Source organism: Columba livia, chromosome 10 (assembly GCF_036013475.1).
Source record: "Columba livia isolate bColLiv1 breed racing homer chromosome 10, bColLiv1.pat.W.v2, whole genome shotgun sequence".
NCBI classification, from domain to species: Eukaryota; Metazoa; Chordata; class Aves; order Columbiformes; family Columbidae; genus Columba; species Columba livia.
The window spans coordinates 6307190-6324266 of record NC_088611.1 but is presented as its reverse complement, the minus strand read 5'-3'; the positions used below and the strand labels follow the sequence as shown (position 1 = coordinate 6324266).

The following is a 17077-nucleotide window of genomic DNA, read 5'->3' as shown; positions in this document are numbered from 1 at the left end:
TGCTCTGTGCCCAGAGAAGTGGTTCTGAAATGGACTCCTGAGTCTCTTGATACTGGGCAAGCACAACACAGACTCCCAGGTGTGGGGTGACAAGGTGTGTCAGGGCCGTAGCTTCCCCCAGAGCCTTGGGAACTACGGCATGAGTGATTCTGCAGAGGCACAGTGAGGGGACAGGGCTGCTGAGGGGGCAACCAGTGAAGCACAGCAGTGAATGCATCATGGATGACAAAGCATCAGCCTTGTTACCTACCCAGAACTGGTACCAGCAGCCCTCAGCCCCACGCCACACTGGTCTGTCCAGCTGGCACCACTGGTAGGTCACTGTTAAACGTGCAGGATGTGCAAGTCTTGCATGGGAGTTGGGTAGGAGTAGGACAGAGGGTCTGTAAATAAGTATTTGGTGACATTGTTTTTTTTGCGTGAGCTTAGTGCCATGTGCTGTTGGTATTTTTTGGGTTTGGTGCCATTAATATTTTGGCAATTGATGCACTGTTCTCTGTTCTGACTCGCCGAGGGATGTGCTCAGCCCTTCAGGGAAGGGGCAGAGCTGGCAGCAGAGTTGGTGACCTGTCTTGCCGAGATGTGGCTTAGGGTGTGTGGAGGGGCGGGTGAGGGTGTGTGAGCGTGAAGTGCTGCTGGGGGTGGTGGCTCAGAACGGGGAGCATGGCTGTGCAAAGCACGGTGCTGCCTTCCTGAGGAATAAAGAGGCAACAGTAGTGATGCCAGAACAGAGAGGACAGGGGACAAGGGTGACAGCCAGTAGGCCCAGGCAGGTCAGAGCTACTTTAGGATGTGAGGTGCAGCAGGTAGATTCCTCACCCAGCCTGGGGCCATGCTGGTTTTGGGTTGCCCTGAGGGTGAGGCAGGGCAGTGGGGAGGGGCAAAGGGGCAGGGAGGTGGGTAGGGGTGGCTGTTTGTGCCACCTTGATGGTGGTTGGCCCTGGGAAACAGGAGAACGTCATGCCACTGGAAAGCTGTGTGTATGTGTAGTGGATGGCAATGGGATGGGATCAAGGGCAGCCCTGGAGTGGACGGGAAGGTGTGTGGTCACCAAAGGATGCTGGAGGTGATAGACAGGCAGGGGCAGTGAGGGGATATTTGAAGGCAGAGCTCTTGGTGAAGGCGCTGGAGATGGCGGTTGCCTTTGTCCACCTCTTCCTCCACTCACTGCTGCACCACTGGCAGGTAGCACCACGGGTGACAGTTGGTGTTGAGGTGAGTGAGGAAACAGACAATAGATGCATTTGGGCTGGGTCTGGCAGTGAGCAGGAGAGCAACTGCAGCGTGTCTGTGCGAAGGGGAAGGATTAGTGCTGGGCACAGGTCACTTGTGAGCGCTGTGCTGTGACAATCACTGTATGGGCCAAGCATTGTCAGGTTGGGGGGGCAGATGAGGCAGAGGGCACTTTGTTCGGTGTGGAGGACCCTCTGCCAGGAAGCTCCTCAGAGAAAGGTGCTGAAGTACGTGTGTCAGCAACCCTCCGTGAGATATATATATATATACACACACACACACACACACACGTTTCTTCTCCTGCGTGTTCATCCCGCCAGCGCACCAGGCTGGCCGGTCCGTCACTCGTGTCTCGCTGCCTCGTCTCTGTGCCAGCCTGTCGCAGATTTTCAAACTGCCTTGCTTTCAACTGAGTGCCCTGACAATTGTTAACGTAGTTGCTCTAATCAAATGTTTGTAGTACGTGCATGTGCCATTTCACATCTGTGCTGTGTGCTCAATAAAAGTCTGCAGCATGTGTAACTAACTGACTAACCTGCTCACGTCCAGTTCCTTTGCCAGCCCCGGGGGTGCAGCTCCGGTGCCCATAGTGCAGAGAGGACACGGGGATGGGCCGGGGGGGGTTGGGCTGTGGGCGGGAAAGGGCTGGAGGCCTCGTGCTGGGGGCTGCCGGGCAGCAGGTGCTGGCGGGGTGGTCGGTGGGAGCCGGGGCGGCTCTTTATTCCTCGGCGTCCCCCGGGCCGGGCGGCGGGAGCGGCCCCTCAGTGCGCGCACCCGTCGGCGTCGCTCAGGAGCGCGTCCTGCGGGGAGAGCGGCGTGAGCGCGGGGCGGGGGCGCGGGGCGCGGGGCGGGGCGGGGCGGGACTCACGTGCAGCGGCTCGTAGTCGGGGGCGTGGCCACGGTAGAGCGGGTTGGGGATGGCGACGAGCGGCCGCTGGGGGCGGAGCCTGGCGGCGCGTGGCCTCGCCTGCGGGCGCGCGCCCTCCCGCTGCGGCACCGCCTCCTCCTCCGCCTCCTCGTCCGCGCGGAGATCCGCCTGGCAACGGAGGGGCGCGATTGGCGGGGCGGCTGGGGGCGGGGCCTCGGGGGAAGCGTGGCGCCCCTCCCACCCGCGCGACAGACCGCGGCGGCGGGACCGCTCCACGTGGCTGCCCGCACCTACCTGGAAATACCCGAACTGCGCCTCCCGCCGCCGCCGCTTCACACAGTAGTAGGCGGCGCCGGCCCCGGCAGCCAGCACCAGCGCGAAGCACAGCGCTGACAGCGTCCCTGTGGCCACTGAGCCCGGCCCCTGCACCACCGCGTTCACCTGCGTGGAGAAAGCGCAGCTGGGTTATGGCATTCCCCTGGCAGAACCACGGGCTCTCCCACACAGCTGCACACTGCGGCTACCTGGTGTGACCACAGGCAGCCCGGCCAGCAGAGCAGAGGACAAGGCCAGTCCCTGGAAGGACTCTGCCACCTCATCCCCATTCCCAGGCCTGGCACCAGCTCTTTCAGCATCTGCCTTCCCTGTTCGTGCCCTTGGACACTCACCTGGCCAAGATGCACAACAGGCGGTGGGATCCTCAGTGGCTCTGCAATCGCATGAATGATGCCATTGAAAGCTATGATGTCCCACTCCACAATCATTGTGCCATTGATCCCTTTGGCATCCTACAACACAGGACAGAGAAGATGTCACCCAGCCAGAAAACCTCGCCGGTGTTCCCTGTCTCAAAAGAGCTGTGGTGACAACTCATGTTTTGGTTTTTTTTTAACCTCTCCAGAGGTTAAACCTACAGAGTGCTCTGTGCTGTTGCCCACTGGAAGGTCTGACACATGGAGGTCATATCCTGACTGGGATGGGATGGTGGTGCCTGTTGTCAGGTTGAAGCTGAAGAGAACAACATTGCTGGATGACACATGGAGCTTCAGTTCTTCTCCCGTCAGTGTCTGAAAAGTCAACAGGGAGCAGGGATGAGGAACAGCTGGGTTGGCTCTCACCCCCACCTTCCTGCTGTGAGCAGCCCCAACCTGGCCTAAGCCAGACACTCTCCATGGCCACAAGGCAGCTCAATTTATGGGCAACATGGCACAAAACTATCACACAGAGAAGAGGGGGAACTGCCATACTTAGGAGTCAAAGCTCAACTGGAAAAGGCTCTGAGCAATCTGACCTAAATGGCTCTTCTGAGAGAGGGGTTGGACTAGAGACTTCCAGTGGTCTCTTCTCACCTAAAGTCCTCCCTCCTTCCCCAGACTATTTCATGTCACCATCATAGTGGACCCCTGCTGTCCTCTGTGGCTCTGATAGCTTGTTCCATGAGCCTTCAAAGCAGCCGCCCATCCCTCCTTGCTTACCTCATTGTCTGCAAAGCCAGAATTCAGAGGGACAAAGAGAGTTTTGGGAGCAGAGTCATCAGACAAATAGATGAAAAAATCCAGTCCTTCTTCTGTGTCATTGGCAAAATCAAGCAACATCTGGAAAAGATGCCAAATCTTCCCCATCAGCATGCTGCAGGAGACTCAAGGCTGTTACTTTCCTGAGCCCAGGAAACATTCCCCAGCTCCAGAAAGAAAAAGTCTCTGTTTGTACCCTCACCCCACACACAGACCAAACCACCAATACTCCCTGTTCTGCCCCTCCCTCCACCTTGTTACTGGCTGCTGGCATAGAGAACCAGGAGAGCATCACTTACGGAATAGAAGGTGGAGAAGCGAGCATTGTTGGCGAGTACATCAGGGAGTTTGCCGCTGCACCAATACCCATCTCCCACAAACCCATCACGGCAGGTGCAAGTCAGATCTGCAAAGAAAAGCCAAGATGTGACTTGACTTGCCAATGGTGGCTGCACTGACCACCTCTCCCTTGACTTCTGGATGCCACTCAACATGTTTCCTCCAGACATGGGCAAGGGGAGAGGGGGATGTACCCATCTGCCCATGCCTCATGCTCTAAAGACAGTTCTCTGCCTGCTGCCTTGACACGCCTCTTGTCCCCAACAGCATTGTCCCCAGGGAATGTGCTCACACCACTCACCCTTCTCCCGGTAGCAGAACGCATCCCAAGTCTCGCTTAGGTTGCTTCGGGAGCCGTAGTCCACGATGCCCACTCGGTTAGCCCCACAGCTGGGGTTGGGATAGGCTGTGGGGTACCCAGCTGTGCCATTGTCCAGCCAGCCCACCAGGCACAGATGGAATCCCATCTAGCAGAGGAAAACAAATTAGATTAGATTAAAAACAGTATCTCTGGCCCACGTTTTCTGCCATGTGCACACTCCCATCCTGCAGCCTCATCTGACATCTCCCCAACACCTAATGGGCTGGGCACTGCCAGAGGTGTCATCCCAATGTGACTGGCAAGACCCACCAGCCCTCCAGGTCTCATGGACATAGATGCAGCAAACAGTGCCTCGCTAAAGGGATATGGGGTTGCCCACACACCAGGGAGAAACTGCCATTGGACTGGGCTACCACTTAATGTGCCCACGTGAGGCGATGGAGCCAGCCCCTGCCCCACCTCTGTCCCCCCGTCCTGACCTGCTGTGCTGCCGCGAGCTGCTGGAAAGTGGCCAGGGAAGCGCCTTCTGCAGCACAGGCTGCCTGAGCCTGCTCGTAAGTGAAGCCGTACTTCTTTCGGGGTGACTGCAGATGAAATACACCCATAGTCTTATCTGCAAAATACCAAGGCCAGGGAGCATCAGTACTGGACAGAGAGCAAGCGGCCTCCCTGAGGCTGTCGCATGGGTCCCTGTGTGAGTGCAGACCCCACGGCCAACGTGCTGCATGGGAGGGGTGGGACGGGGACGATGCCCAAGTGAGGGTGACGTGGGATGCAGCACGTCTTCCTCTGAGCTTCTCACCTTCCACAAGGGAGTCAGTGCCTACTGGTAGCATAACCCCACTGGAGGCCAACTCACGTGTCACACAGGAGCAGACAAGGATGGCTTGTCTTCCCCCATATGACAGGTAGGGGAAAAGGAGAATGTGAAAAATGGACCAAGCTACAGAGACAAGTTCCTGGTCCCTTGGCCATCCCACCCTCCAGCTCCCTTGAGGGATGCCCCAGCCAGAAGGTGAAGGATGAGGTGGAATATCATGCAGGGTTGAGCATGCTCACCATGAAAGGGCAAGTTGGTGCAAATGGCCTCCCGATGGCACTGCCCGTTGTCTTCCAGGCACCAGTCTGTTGGAGGCACAGCCTCTTCCAGGCACTGGATCCCATCACCGACGTAGCCCCGCTTGCACTCACAGCGCCGCTCGTTCTGCAGCACAAAGGAAGGCCGGCGTTTGTGTGAGTGCAAACATGCAGATGCCAGCTGGGGAACTTTGTATCCCTATGAAGTTGCGGATGAGCCTTCAGAATGCCTCCACAGCCCATTGGGACCATGACAGAGCTACAAAAAGCCACACAGCCTCTGTCCTACCCCCACATCCAACTGAACATGAACCAAAAAATGTCACATTGAATCCTCATCACATGTTGCTTAAAAGACAGCTGAGCTTCAGGGTACACAGCTCATGATTCTTGGACTACACCACGCTTCCAGCCCCATTTTCTGGCCTGCAGTGAGCAGCTCTGTTTTCTCAGCAAAAAGGGCTAGCGTTGTCCTCAAAGGACCATCCTGGAGCCCCCAAAACAGTTAAGAAATGGCATGACTGACAAAGCTTATGCCCTTTGGACAGAGGAATGGGGAAAAATGGCCTCAGCATAACATCAGCAGGACTGTCACCACAGCCTGGCAGCAGAGCGAGGGCATGGCCCCTGCCTGGCAGTGAGGACCCGCAGGACGAGCGCAATCACCAAGGGGATGCAGGTCCCCGGACCTACAGGAGGTACTCACAGGCCCAGTGCTGATGCAGTTGGCGTGCTGACTGCAGTCCCCATTCCTACCATCTGCACACCTGTCTATGGGGTCACAGACGTAGCCATCGCCTCCATACCCAGGAGCACAGGCACAGGAGACGTTCACTCCAACCTGTGTGCACTGTGCATGCCTGGCACATCCCCCATTGTCCTGGCCACACATGTCGATCACTGCAGGGGTAAAAGCATTAGGTTAACTAAAACACCTTGCTAGGTGTCCTGGCGGTCTGTCTGTCTGTCCGTCCTGCCAGTCATCCCACCAATATGGCCGTTGGGAGATGGCCACCTGTTGTCTTGTCACGGCCGCTTTCCCCTGCGCTCGCCACCCCTCCAGCCCAGCCCCTCATGGCTCCCCCAACCTGAGCACATTCTCCCGTCTCCTTCGTAGTGCAGGTTGCATTCACAGAGGTTGCCGGAGCGGCAGATGGCCTGAGGATGGCACGGTGGAGAGCAGGTGGGCATCAGGACTGAAACCAGAACACACATGGGGCAGAATGATCCAAGGGCTGCAACACGAGCATGGCTGCCAACACCAGCCTCTGCCCCAGGCCACCTGTCCATCTGCAGATGCCTTGCGCAAATGCAGAGGACTATTACTCCATCAGATACACCTCAGGTCTTCACCTCCCCCTCAAGCTCTTCTTGGAGCACCTCTGAGCTGAGGGGCTCGATCATGGTCAAGTGGAGCTTTCCTCTTCCTCCTCCCTACCACCCCAGCCCTTGTGAAATTCAACAGCACGGGCCAGATCTCAGCATCCGATAGCTCCTTTTGGAGGTACTTCTGACCAGCTGCTTGAACAACCCAGCTATTGGGAAAGCAGCCATATGGCACCGGGTCCCAGGGAATAGTGGGTGGTGGGGCTTGGCATCCCTCACCGAGTCTGATTTCACAGTGTTCTCCGGTCCAGCCCTCGGCACAGAAGCAGGAGCCATCACCATGCAGTCCTGCATTGCATATGCCATTCTCGGTACAGTTACACTCTGTGAAGAATGGATAAAAACAGTCACAGCATCTATGCTGGTGGCAGAGAATGGTCACGCTCAGGCCACAGGATGGCCATGAGGCAGAAACGTGGCTTGTGTGGGCAGCACATGAGGGCAGGCAGGGCTGTCTGCACACATCCTTTCCTCTTGCTGCCAGCACTGGCTCCCCACAACATGCACCCCTCATGGAGGAGAAGAAGCCTCTCTGCACCCACAAGCCCCCATCATTCTCCTCCCCTGGGCATTTCTAGAGATGCATTTTTCACACCGAGTCCCTGCAAACATACAGCCATCAAAAACTTTCCTACAGACCCCCTAAGGCCCAGCGTGGGATGGGAGGATGAGGAACTCCCTTTTCCTTCCCTTTGCCTCACAGGGACATGGTCCCTTCTGAGCACATCCCAGGAGATGCTCTTTTTGTACAGGGCTCATCACAAATTACAGATTGGTCCCCCAGCTCAAAATACATGTTAATACTTACTGCCAGACTGGGGCTCTCAGCTGTGCTTGACAAATGAGAAGGGGCCTTTGACCCTGGGGCTTTGGCACCAGAGGTGAGGCCACCAGCAACACGGCTGCACTGGCCACAGCTCCCGGCACATGCCACCCAGCCTTCTCCAACCACAGCTGGGTTAACAGCTGTCTGGCCACGAGCCCAGGGAGGGCTGTCCCCAGCCCCAGAGGTCTGACCTGAGTGTTCTGGGGACTGATGCATACATGGCAGCACTAGTTCCCATGCTGTAGGCTGCAAAGAGGTCAGTGCAGCACGTACACCCTCTCCAAGTAGCACCCTGTGCTGCAGCCACCTCTGCACAAACCTTCTGCGCTGCTGCCACCCCACAGTTTCCCCCGTACCTCGGCAGTCTGGCCCGTATCTGCCCGGTGCGCACAGCTCGCAGCTGGTCCCGATGAAAGCCTGGCTGCAGTTGCATCTCCCTGAGCCACCAATTTTGTCGTCGCAAGTACCACGGTTACTGCACGGCGCCTCCAGCCCTCCTGGGCACGCTGCAAATGGAGCACCTTAGTGAGGCTGTGGTGACGAAGTGACCCTGTGCTGGAGGGGAGCCTGGTGCCATGTGAGCTGTTGCTTATGAGGTGCTTGGACTACAGAGCCCACTCAGCAGTCAGTGCCAGGGACATTGCATGACAATAAATCTTACGAAGAGGCGCAAGAAGGACACATTTGGCACAGCTTCCAGCCTGGGAAGACCCTCTGCTGCAGTGTGCTGGGTTTGTGCTGGCCTGCCCCATGCTGACCGGGCAGCAGCGTCATCCAAGGACATGGAAGTTGCCCATAGATGGAGCACAGAGGGCAGGTATAGGTATAGGGGAATGGTTGAGCATCAGCAACATCTAGGTGTGAGTGACATGTCTGACAGCCACCCCCAGAGCCCTGTGCCGAGAGCTTTCCATAGGGACAAGCGGTTCTCCAAGGAAAGGGAATTCCGTGTTACACCATCCACAATACGCTCCCAGGGGATTGTTCCCTGCCCCAGACTGAGGTTCGCTGCCCTGGGTTTTGCCCAGCCTTCCCCAGGGAAGCACATCTATAGGTGCCAGACATCTGTGTGGAACCAGTTACGCCACCTTCACACAAGAGAAAGGGCTGGGGCGGGAAAGGGTCGCGCAGCTCCTTACCCCAGCAGTCATGGCCATAGTGGTTTGCGCAGCACTGAGGGACCCACTGTGTGGAAACGCAGCTCCTCCTGCAGCCTGGTTTCTGTCTTCTGAAGGTGCTCCACAGAGAGGGTGACCAGGACGGTCGCAACAGGGAGTTGCGGTGAAACAAAAAAGTGTTTCTTGACAGCTGGTTTCTGTAATGGCAGCGCTTGGCTTGCCCCTGCGAGGAAAGAGGCAAAACACAGTTTGCCACATTGGTCACTGATGTCTCACTTTGACTATTCTTGTGCCACTCATTCAGTTTTATGACAAGTAACAGAGGCTTCCTAACATGTGATGGAGCTGGTGACAGAGGAGGTACAGATGGACCTCAGGGACATGGCCCAAAGTCCAAAAGAGAGAGACAACGGGCAACGCAGTGAGAGTGGGGTACAACCACTGCCCCCACAAGGCTGCTCACCATCTGACCCCTGGGCCATCTCCAGCAGCCAGGCTGAGCTCTTTTGCTATAAAGCACCGAGAGAAGCTGTCAGTGCTGCTGCAGGGGTTAGGCCACTGTCACCCATGCAGGGACTGACCCAGCAAATACCACTGTAGCCCCCAAGCCCGTATTGCTCAGCCCAGCTCCTGTCCTGCGTGACTGCGTGACCTTGGGGCGAGGCACAGATGGTGTGACTGAGCTGAGGGACTTGCCACATGCAGGTGTGTCTTCATTTTGCTGCTAAAACATGAGGGGTGTGTGGGTTTTGTCATCAGCCCTTAACAGGCCTCCTTGGTGACAAAGGTGTGAACTTTACCCGTTGAACGGAGCCAGCAGGGCAGGGTGGCTCGAAGCCACAGCGTCCGCAGCTCTCTGTAGATGCCTGTGGAGGGAAGAAAGAAACTTCACAACAACTCAATATGCACTTCTGCCTCTCTTGGCTGCTCAGAGCTTTGCTGAGGAAGGGCAGCAAAGCCCTCGCGATATCCCTCTGCCCAGGCATAGGGCTCAACAGACATCACAGATCCACATTGGCCTCATCTCAAGCACTCACCTGCAGCTCAACAAAGGTGAACTCATCACATCGAGATCCCAGATCTGGTGGCTCCAACAGCCTATCGATGCCATAAGCAATGCCCCCATTGAACTCCATATGCCTCTGGATGATGGTGGCATCACCGTTCCCCACCAGAAGCTCCCCCTGCCAGAGGAAGAAAGGGACTTGTGATTTTGGTGCATCCTACCTCCTGGCTGCACCACCCAAAGGTTGCCCTTTTTGGCTGTCATGACTTCCCAGTCACCCCTTGTGTCCTTGACCAGCCTTCCCAATTGCCACTTTTCATGGCTGTCTCTCCTAAGGAATGGTCTCTGTCCATGCAACACACGCTCTGTTGGATCATGGCACCATGTGGCTGCCTTCTCAACCTGGTGCTCATCGTAAAGTGCACGTGCAGGTACCACACATCTCCACACTTCCCTGCCAGCTGCCCACAGAGTCTCAAGCCTCTACTGGCCCAGCTGTAGTCAGGGGAATGGGGTGTCCCAGCCTGCCAGCACCCCAACTTGCCGTTCACTCCTGCCAGTGACCAACCACCAGGTGCGCCATGGCTATGCCCAGGGACACATGCTCAGTGGAAAGCAGAGCCCAGCATCATCATCACTCACCACATGGTTTTTGCTGCAGCTGAACGAGATGGTGGACCCATGCATGGTCCTTACGGATTCGACTTGGGGCATGTTACCAGCAACAATCTGAGAGGGAAAAAGGAGACTATGAAGGGAGAGACAGGCAAAACTGGCAGTCTGTACTTCTGATGGGATGGTGCCTGGTGCAGACAAGGGTCAGCAGCCACACTGGGAAGGGGTGAGATGTGGCAGCACAAGAATCTGGTGTGGGTGGAAAAGCAAAACTATTCTGGGTTAAGTCCCAGATTCCTGAACAGTGACAGACGAGCGTGCACAAGCAGAACCTGGATTCGCTCAGCTGGACTCTTCCCTTGTTCATCACCACTGTAGACAAAAGCCTGTTGTGAGCCTTGCGTTGGCACTCTGGGGGTGATGTGGCCTCCTGAAGAAGCTGATGACAGAAGGTCTCAGCTCAGCCACACTGCACCAGAGGTTCATGATGAAGCGGTAGTTGCCTCAAATGCTCAACAGCTTTGGGTCTTCTGAAGACAACTATTATGTTGCATGTTCTACAGCAGCAAAATATTGGGCATGGTTGCTCTGGCATAACCATAGGCACGTGGTGGCAACACATGTGGCCTCAGGAGGTTGGACCCTGCTTGTTGTCACATTTACCTTTGTGTCCCTGATCATGTGTGCTTTGAGATAGGAGGCCAGCACATCCCGATGCTCCCTGTGGTAGAGCCACTTCTGTCTTTCCTCTGAGAGGGCATTAAATGCAGCATCTGTGGGCCACAGCATGGTGAAGGGTATATGCAGGGGGTCACTAACCAGTGGAAGCAGCTCTGCATCCTGTCCGAGATAGGAGGGGATAGAAAGAAAAAGCCACAAGCCAAAACTGGACGTGCACATGTACACACCACCTCGCCACAGCACAGAAGGGAGTCAGGTCGCTCACCTGCAGCAGCTTGCTATAGATGGTGTACCCAAAGGCCTCTGCCACTTCTGTGATATTTTGCTGCAGGAAGAAGAAAGAAACAATCGTCACTCAGAGGTGCCTCTCCAGGACCTGGAGCAGTAACACCGGGGAGGAACCAAACGGTTAACAGCTACAGTAGCTGAACACAAGTTTATTTCTGTCATCATCATGCTGATGGATTTGTCCTGGCAAGCACTGCATTCCGCAGCTGCCACTTTTCTGATTCATCCTGGGTAGATGCTGCTATGGCAGGAGCTGGGATGAATTTCAGCACACTGTTGCGCTGTACAGAAAATGTGTTATTTTCTGTGAAATGCAGGATCTATAAGCTCCTAGCACTTGTTTGAAGAGCACCAGAGAGACATCAGCCATCTCATAGTGCAATCTATGCTGCACTGGAAAAGGAGTGTGACGGCTGGCATGGGACATGATCCCCCTGCCTACAGCCAGTCCTGTTGTTCCCTAGTGATGACTCACAGCTCCTTCTGTCCCAAATATCGCTGCACCACAAATGCTGTCACCCTCACAAGCCAAATCTGTGTCCTCAGACATGCCCTGCACAGCTAGGAACAGGGAGGAAGAGCACCCCGCATGGCCTTGGGCTGAGGGCTCGGGTGGAAACCCTTATCAGGACAGCACTATCAGCTGTTGGGAGAAAGATCCAAGCCACATCCTCGCCATGGCAGTTATCAGGGCACCGTTACTGCTTCAGACTTACCCGTGAGACCTCTGAGGAAATGTTACGGCCCACCAGGCCACTTGGAATGAGGATCTTGTTGATGAAATGAATGACCCCGTTCATGCCGATGATGTCACTCACAACCACTTTGGCTTCCTCATTGAGATAGATGCTATTCTGAGAGAGAAGGGGTGTGATGAGGTATCCTCACCCACAGCACTGCCCTATAAGCCATCTGTGGGCCATAGGCAAGTCACTTGCCACAAGCACAGTGACCTTCAAATGACAGCAAAAGTGACATTCTGATGAGTGGGACAGAGAAGTGAATCATAACAGAAAACTACCTCTTTCATGGTGATCTTTATTTGGTGGCCAGATAAAGATGTAAGGGACTCCTGGGCTTCCAGGTCACTGGACAGCAGCTTCTGGCAGCCCACCATGTGGTAGCGAAGTAGGTCCCGGAGGAGACCTCTGCTCCTCCACTCCTCAAACTACAGAGAGAAAAACAAGAATGAGATCACACTGGGGGCACTTTGCCTTGTGGGAGGGCCCAGATCCAATGAGGGAGACTTGGGTTGCTCAAGCCCCCTTTGACCCACCCTCACAGGAAAGCCCCCAAAATGAGGTGAATGCACAAAGCCATTTGAAAGCTTTTGGGAAATTTCATCCAGCTTGACAAAACCAACATTCAGGTCCCTTTATGGAGGACAAATGACCACACTGGCCTTGAGGAAGTGACACCTGGGATATGTGGTTGTTGGGAATTGTCTCTTTACTGGGTGGATTGGGGGTCATGGGAAAAAGGTTGAGACTAGCATTGTGAAGCCGCACAACAGGGCTTGTGACCGATGGTAACAAGATCTATTACACTGACACCAGAAAGCTGTTGGTTAAGAACCTGCCTGGTTCACAGGGTCATGAATAAGGATTTCTCCTCCCTCATGTCTCCACTTGCCCCAGACATCCCCCTTATTGGGATGAAAAGGAAGGGACCGAGAGAGGCAGAATGGCAGGGCCTGAGGCCCAGAGCAGGAATAAGAGGACTTCGCCACAGATGCTGTGAAGCTTTGCTGTAATGAGCCCCTAACAGTCATGGGTAAAAGAAGTCACTATGCATCACTGATCTGGCACAGTGCCTCTGAGGACCATGAGGCAGCGGCCTCAGGGAGAGTCTCCTTACAACAGGAGCCATGTCTACTCCTGCCCAGATTGTCTCTGCAGTGAGCTGGCCCCAAACCTCTGCTCTTATGTAATGGAGAATGGAGGATGCCCTTAACCCACTGCAGTGCTGTCCCTTTGCTTCAGTTCACCAGTCAGAACAGCTCCAGGAGGGGACATTGCCCAACACCTGACAGCACATGGGATGGGAGGACACTTACCACTGTGGTGTTTCCTATGAAATCTGTCCGTGGGACAAAGACAGTGAAACGCCCTGCCCCACTGAGCTCCTTGATGTTTTCTGCCTGTGACAGAACAGCATTTGTGGGAAGGGAAACAGAAAACATGGTTCCAGTTAGCAAGACCCTTTGCAGAAAACCCTAAGTGGGATTTACTACACAGAGACAAGGACAAAGCTGTTTGTCACCAACCAGTATCATCTTAAAGAACACAGATGCATCTTCGATCCTTCCAAGCTCCTTAAACAGAAAAAAACAACTGGTGTTAGCAGTGTCCCTTCCACTAGACCCTGGCCAGCCCACATGGTGACCTGCTCCTTCCACTCCAGGCCACTCTCCCTACCCAACGAGGCACCGGTTCTCTTGACACACCACAGTGATCTTTCCCTTCCTCTCTTGCCAGCACTGCAGGCACAGATGATGTGGAGGTTACAAAGCAGGCAGTGACATCTGCCTGGACCGTTCACCTTGCAGATGCTGCAGGATGGAGCAGACAGAGAGATGGAAGCTGGCTGCTTCTGCAGAACCTGTCTCATAGGTTTAACTGTCCCTGTGCTCATGAGACATGTCAGGTGCTTCACAGAACAACCTCACTGTGCTGCCACTACCAGTTCTGGGATCCTGTCCGGAGTGGCAGACATAGGCTGGGCAGAACAAACTCCCTCTCTTTACACCACACTGATTTTACTTTTCAGCAAGAGCAGAAGCACAGAACTGAGTCCATCTCTTTTCTGCTGGTTCTGCTGTGGCCATGACAGCTTTTATTTGCCACTACCAGAAAAGGTCACCAGTTTGGCTAAGGACAGCCATTGAATTGGTAACAGAGCCAGATTGCCACCTTCCAGACTGGATCCCAAGTGCTGGCATGGCCACAGGAGACACCTGCCCTGATCCCACAGACTGGGAGAAGTGGGTTCCCTTGAGAAGAAAAAAAAAATACTCCCATTTGCTTGTCATATTAAGAAAACAGCATCCTGGAGGTATGACCAATGCTGCTGACAGAGCAGCAGAGTGTTCACACCACAGATCCCTCTGGAGCAAGGTCCATTTCCTATGATTCTCTCCCCAAGCTGGCACCCCAAATCCACCTGTGATTTATGGACAGTTTGCCTCAAAGCAGCTGTATCCCCTCCTACAGTGCACATGTCAATATGTCACTACAGGTCTGCTCATCTGCAGCTCACACTTGGAGGGGAGGGACCAATTTGCTGCAGAACAGGGGACCTGAACACAGAAGGTGCTGCACATGTTTCTCACCTGAAATACTTTTCCACGGCAGCTGAAGCCATCTCCAATGCTGTGCGAAAAGCAGGAGCAGTTCCGAGTGCCAGGGCCTGTGTACTTGCAGAGCCCAAATGGACTACAGCCTCCATTGTTCTAGCAAGAAGAGCAAAAGGTTTCCATGGAGGGGCACAATCAACTACTTGAATGGCCACTTGCATGGGAGAGCAATCCAGCCCAGCAGAAAGAAAACCATTCCTCCCATCTGTCCAGTGCCTTACAATAAACCTCACCCAAATCCTCAAGGACTTTTCAGCACAACATCCTCCCATGAAACAAGAGAGATTTTGAGAAGGCAGCGATGCCATAACCACAGATTACTTTCAAACTTTTGAGCACGTTCCACACAAAAGAGAAGCAGAGAAATAAGCCCACATGCCTCCAACCCTATGCCACTGTTCCCACAAGAGGAGGGTACCAGGTGGTCAACATACTTGCAGGTCATTACAAGAGGCAATGGAAATCAAACACACGAGGAAATCCCTTTAGTATGTGAAAAGGCAAGACAGCCAGGTCTAGACAAGCAGGCTAACCCTGTGCTTATTGTTAACTGTTGGGAGAGAGGGATGCTTCAAAGCTGTGGCCTTCACCTCTGGTAACAGCAAAATGCAGACATACCTGTTCACACAAGTTGATGGGGTTGCACTGGCTCACGCCATCCCCACTGTAACCAGGAAGACAGTTGCACGCAACCTGGAGGGATAACAGATGCTCAGCCTGAAAACTGGGCCCAATAAAGAAAACACACATAGCTGAGCTGAGCATGTTGTATAGTACCCATGGCGACATCCGTGAATAACCATGCTTGTGCCAACAACAAATATAACCCAAAACTGCCTCCAGCCTCTGGCCAACAGAAGGCATCTGCTCTCAAGGAAACAGCAATCTTTTCTTGCCCTTTCCAGGCAACTTTTCTATGTGGAAGGTAATAAGCACAAGGCAGAGCACTGCCATGGCAATGATTGTCTCTGAGAGAGCTACAGAGCTGTGACAACCTCCATAATAATGTTGCCCTGACATCCATCTTGCATACTCACCTTCTTTGGGCCTGTTTTAATGCACTCTGCATTGCTGTGGCAGCCCCCGTTGCTTTCGAGACAGAGATCAATTTCTGCAGGAAAACAATAAGGTTACATTATTGCTGAGGGCTGCTCAAGGCAGCTGGGAATTGGTGACGTGAAGAGGTACTGGGAAAGCAACAGAGAGGCCCTTCCCAGCTTGGGAAACATTGTGGTGGAAAAGTGACTTGTGAGAGCAAAGGAATAGGGAAGAACTGCAAGTTTCAAGTCCTACTCCTGCCACATGTGGGTCTCTGAGTTGTCATAAATCTGCCCACAGAAAATCCCACACCTCCCTGGGTGTGATTTAAAGGATATGTGAGGACTGGACTCTCCCACAGCTCCATCCTCATCTCAGAGGACCACTGCAGGAGAGTGCCACCACCCTTTGTCTCTGGACCTCTCTCTCCACAACATGCACCAAGGCAAGAAACCTCTCAGGGTTGTTTTGGTTTGAGACCAGAACACTGGCCTGAGGCCATCCAGCGAGACGGGTGCCAAGGACAGTGTGGCTCTCTGCCCGGCTCTGGGTGGCCCTGTGCTGGACAGGGATGACCGCTGCACTAACCATGACTTGGGAGAATGCAGAGCATATATCTACAAGTATGTATGTACACACATACACATATATGTGCATACACCTTGACAAAAAGCAGAAAGACAGTTGAATTAACATCAGCTGGTAATTACTTGCTTTGAAATATCACTGCATGAACAAAGTGAAAGGAGAATTGAATTTTTCAATCCTTAAACTTGGAGTTTTAATGTTTTTAGCCTGAAATTCCCCTTTGCATGATGCCTCACCACTATCACCAGAACACGTGCTGAGGACTCACCCATGCAGAGCGTCCCGTCTCCAGCGTAGCCTTCCTTACAAACACAGGTTCTCTCTCCTGGAGACACTTTAGTACACACAGCATGTATGGAGCAGCCACCATGATCGATAGTGCACGGATCTATTTCTGTGACCACAAACAAGAGAAGTTCAGAGCAAGATCAGCTCAGAGCATCTAGGAAAGATGAACTGTGCCAGAATGAACACCCATCTTAAGAAAAATCACAACATCTTATTAAAATCCCTTTATTTCTTGATGAAACTGTAGGTCCTTTACAGGCATGGGGCCTCACGTGGATCTGAGACAGTCTGGTCCAGAAGTCATACTAAAGCTTAAGTAACCCCCAAATCGGACTATCCATCACAGTATTTGCTCACTGAAGACTAATGGTTAGACGAATAAAAAAATATTTTCCTGCACAACATAAATGTGGTTTGTTTGTTTGTTTTTTTCTGCTTTTTCTCCTCACTCATTTTCAAATAAGGGCAGTACTGAAAAGAAACTGTGATATCTACTACCAGTGTTTTGACTGCTACCATTTTATCAGAGTGGGGT

General features: G+C 53.8%; 1 protein-coding gene across 2 annotated transcripts in view; it reads right to left on the bottom strand.

The window, feature by feature from the left end:
• Positions 1 to 1803: 1803 nt before the first annotated feature.
• STAB1 (stabilin 1) overlaps positions 1804 to 17077 on the bottom strand; it is a 58687-nt gene continuing 43413 nt past the window's right edge. For both annotated transcript variants that reach the window (XM_065075109.1, XM_065075108.1), the window contains exons 43-70: positions 16523 to 16648; positions 15666 to 15739; positions 15247 to 15321; positions 14605 to 14724; positions 13540 to 13587; positions 13330 to 13413; positions 12295 to 12441; positions 11990 to 12127; positions 11251 to 11310; positions 10968 to 11144; positions 10332 to 10418; positions 9721 to 9867; positions 9484 to 9549; positions 8705 to 8906; positions 7922 to 8071; positions 6959 to 7063; positions 6442 to 6549; positions 6060 to 6253; positions 5336 to 5480; positions 4756 to 4889; positions 4256 to 4421; positions 3915 to 4021; positions 3577 to 3696; positions 3016 to 3168; positions 2770 to 2889; positions 2396 to 2542; positions 2102 to 2269; positions 1804 to 2033 (exon numbers count right to left, since the gene is read on the bottom strand). In XM_065075109.1, coding sequence (XP_064931181.1) covers positions 1995 to 2033; positions 2102 to 2269; positions 2396 to 2542; positions 2770 to 2889; positions 3016 to 3168; positions 3577 to 3696; positions 3915 to 4021; positions 4256 to 4421; positions 4756 to 4889; positions 5336 to 5480; positions 6060 to 6253; positions 6442 to 6549; positions 6959 to 7063; positions 7922 to 8071; positions 8705 to 8906; positions 9484 to 9549; positions 9721 to 9867; positions 10332 to 10418; positions 10968 to 11144; positions 11251 to 11310; positions 11990 to 12127; positions 12295 to 12441; positions 13330 to 13413; positions 13540 to 13587; positions 14605 to 14724; positions 15247 to 15321; positions 15666 to 15739; positions 16523 to 16648 — 3407 coding nt within the window. In that variant the 3' untranslated portion in view covers positions 1804 to 1994. The remainder of the gene's footprint in view (positions 2034 to 2101; positions 2270 to 2395; positions 2543 to 2769; positions 2890 to 3015; positions 3169 to 3576; positions 3697 to 3914; positions 4022 to 4255; positions 4422 to 4755; positions 4890 to 5335; positions 5481 to 6059; positions 6254 to 6441; positions 6550 to 6958; positions 7064 to 7921; positions 8072 to 8704; positions 8907 to 9483; positions 9550 to 9720; positions 9868 to 10331; positions 10419 to 10967; positions 11145 to 11250; positions 11311 to 11989; positions 12128 to 12294; positions 12442 to 13329; positions 13414 to 13539; positions 13588 to 14604; positions 14725 to 15246; positions 15322 to 15665; positions 15740 to 16522; positions 16649 to 17077) is intronic.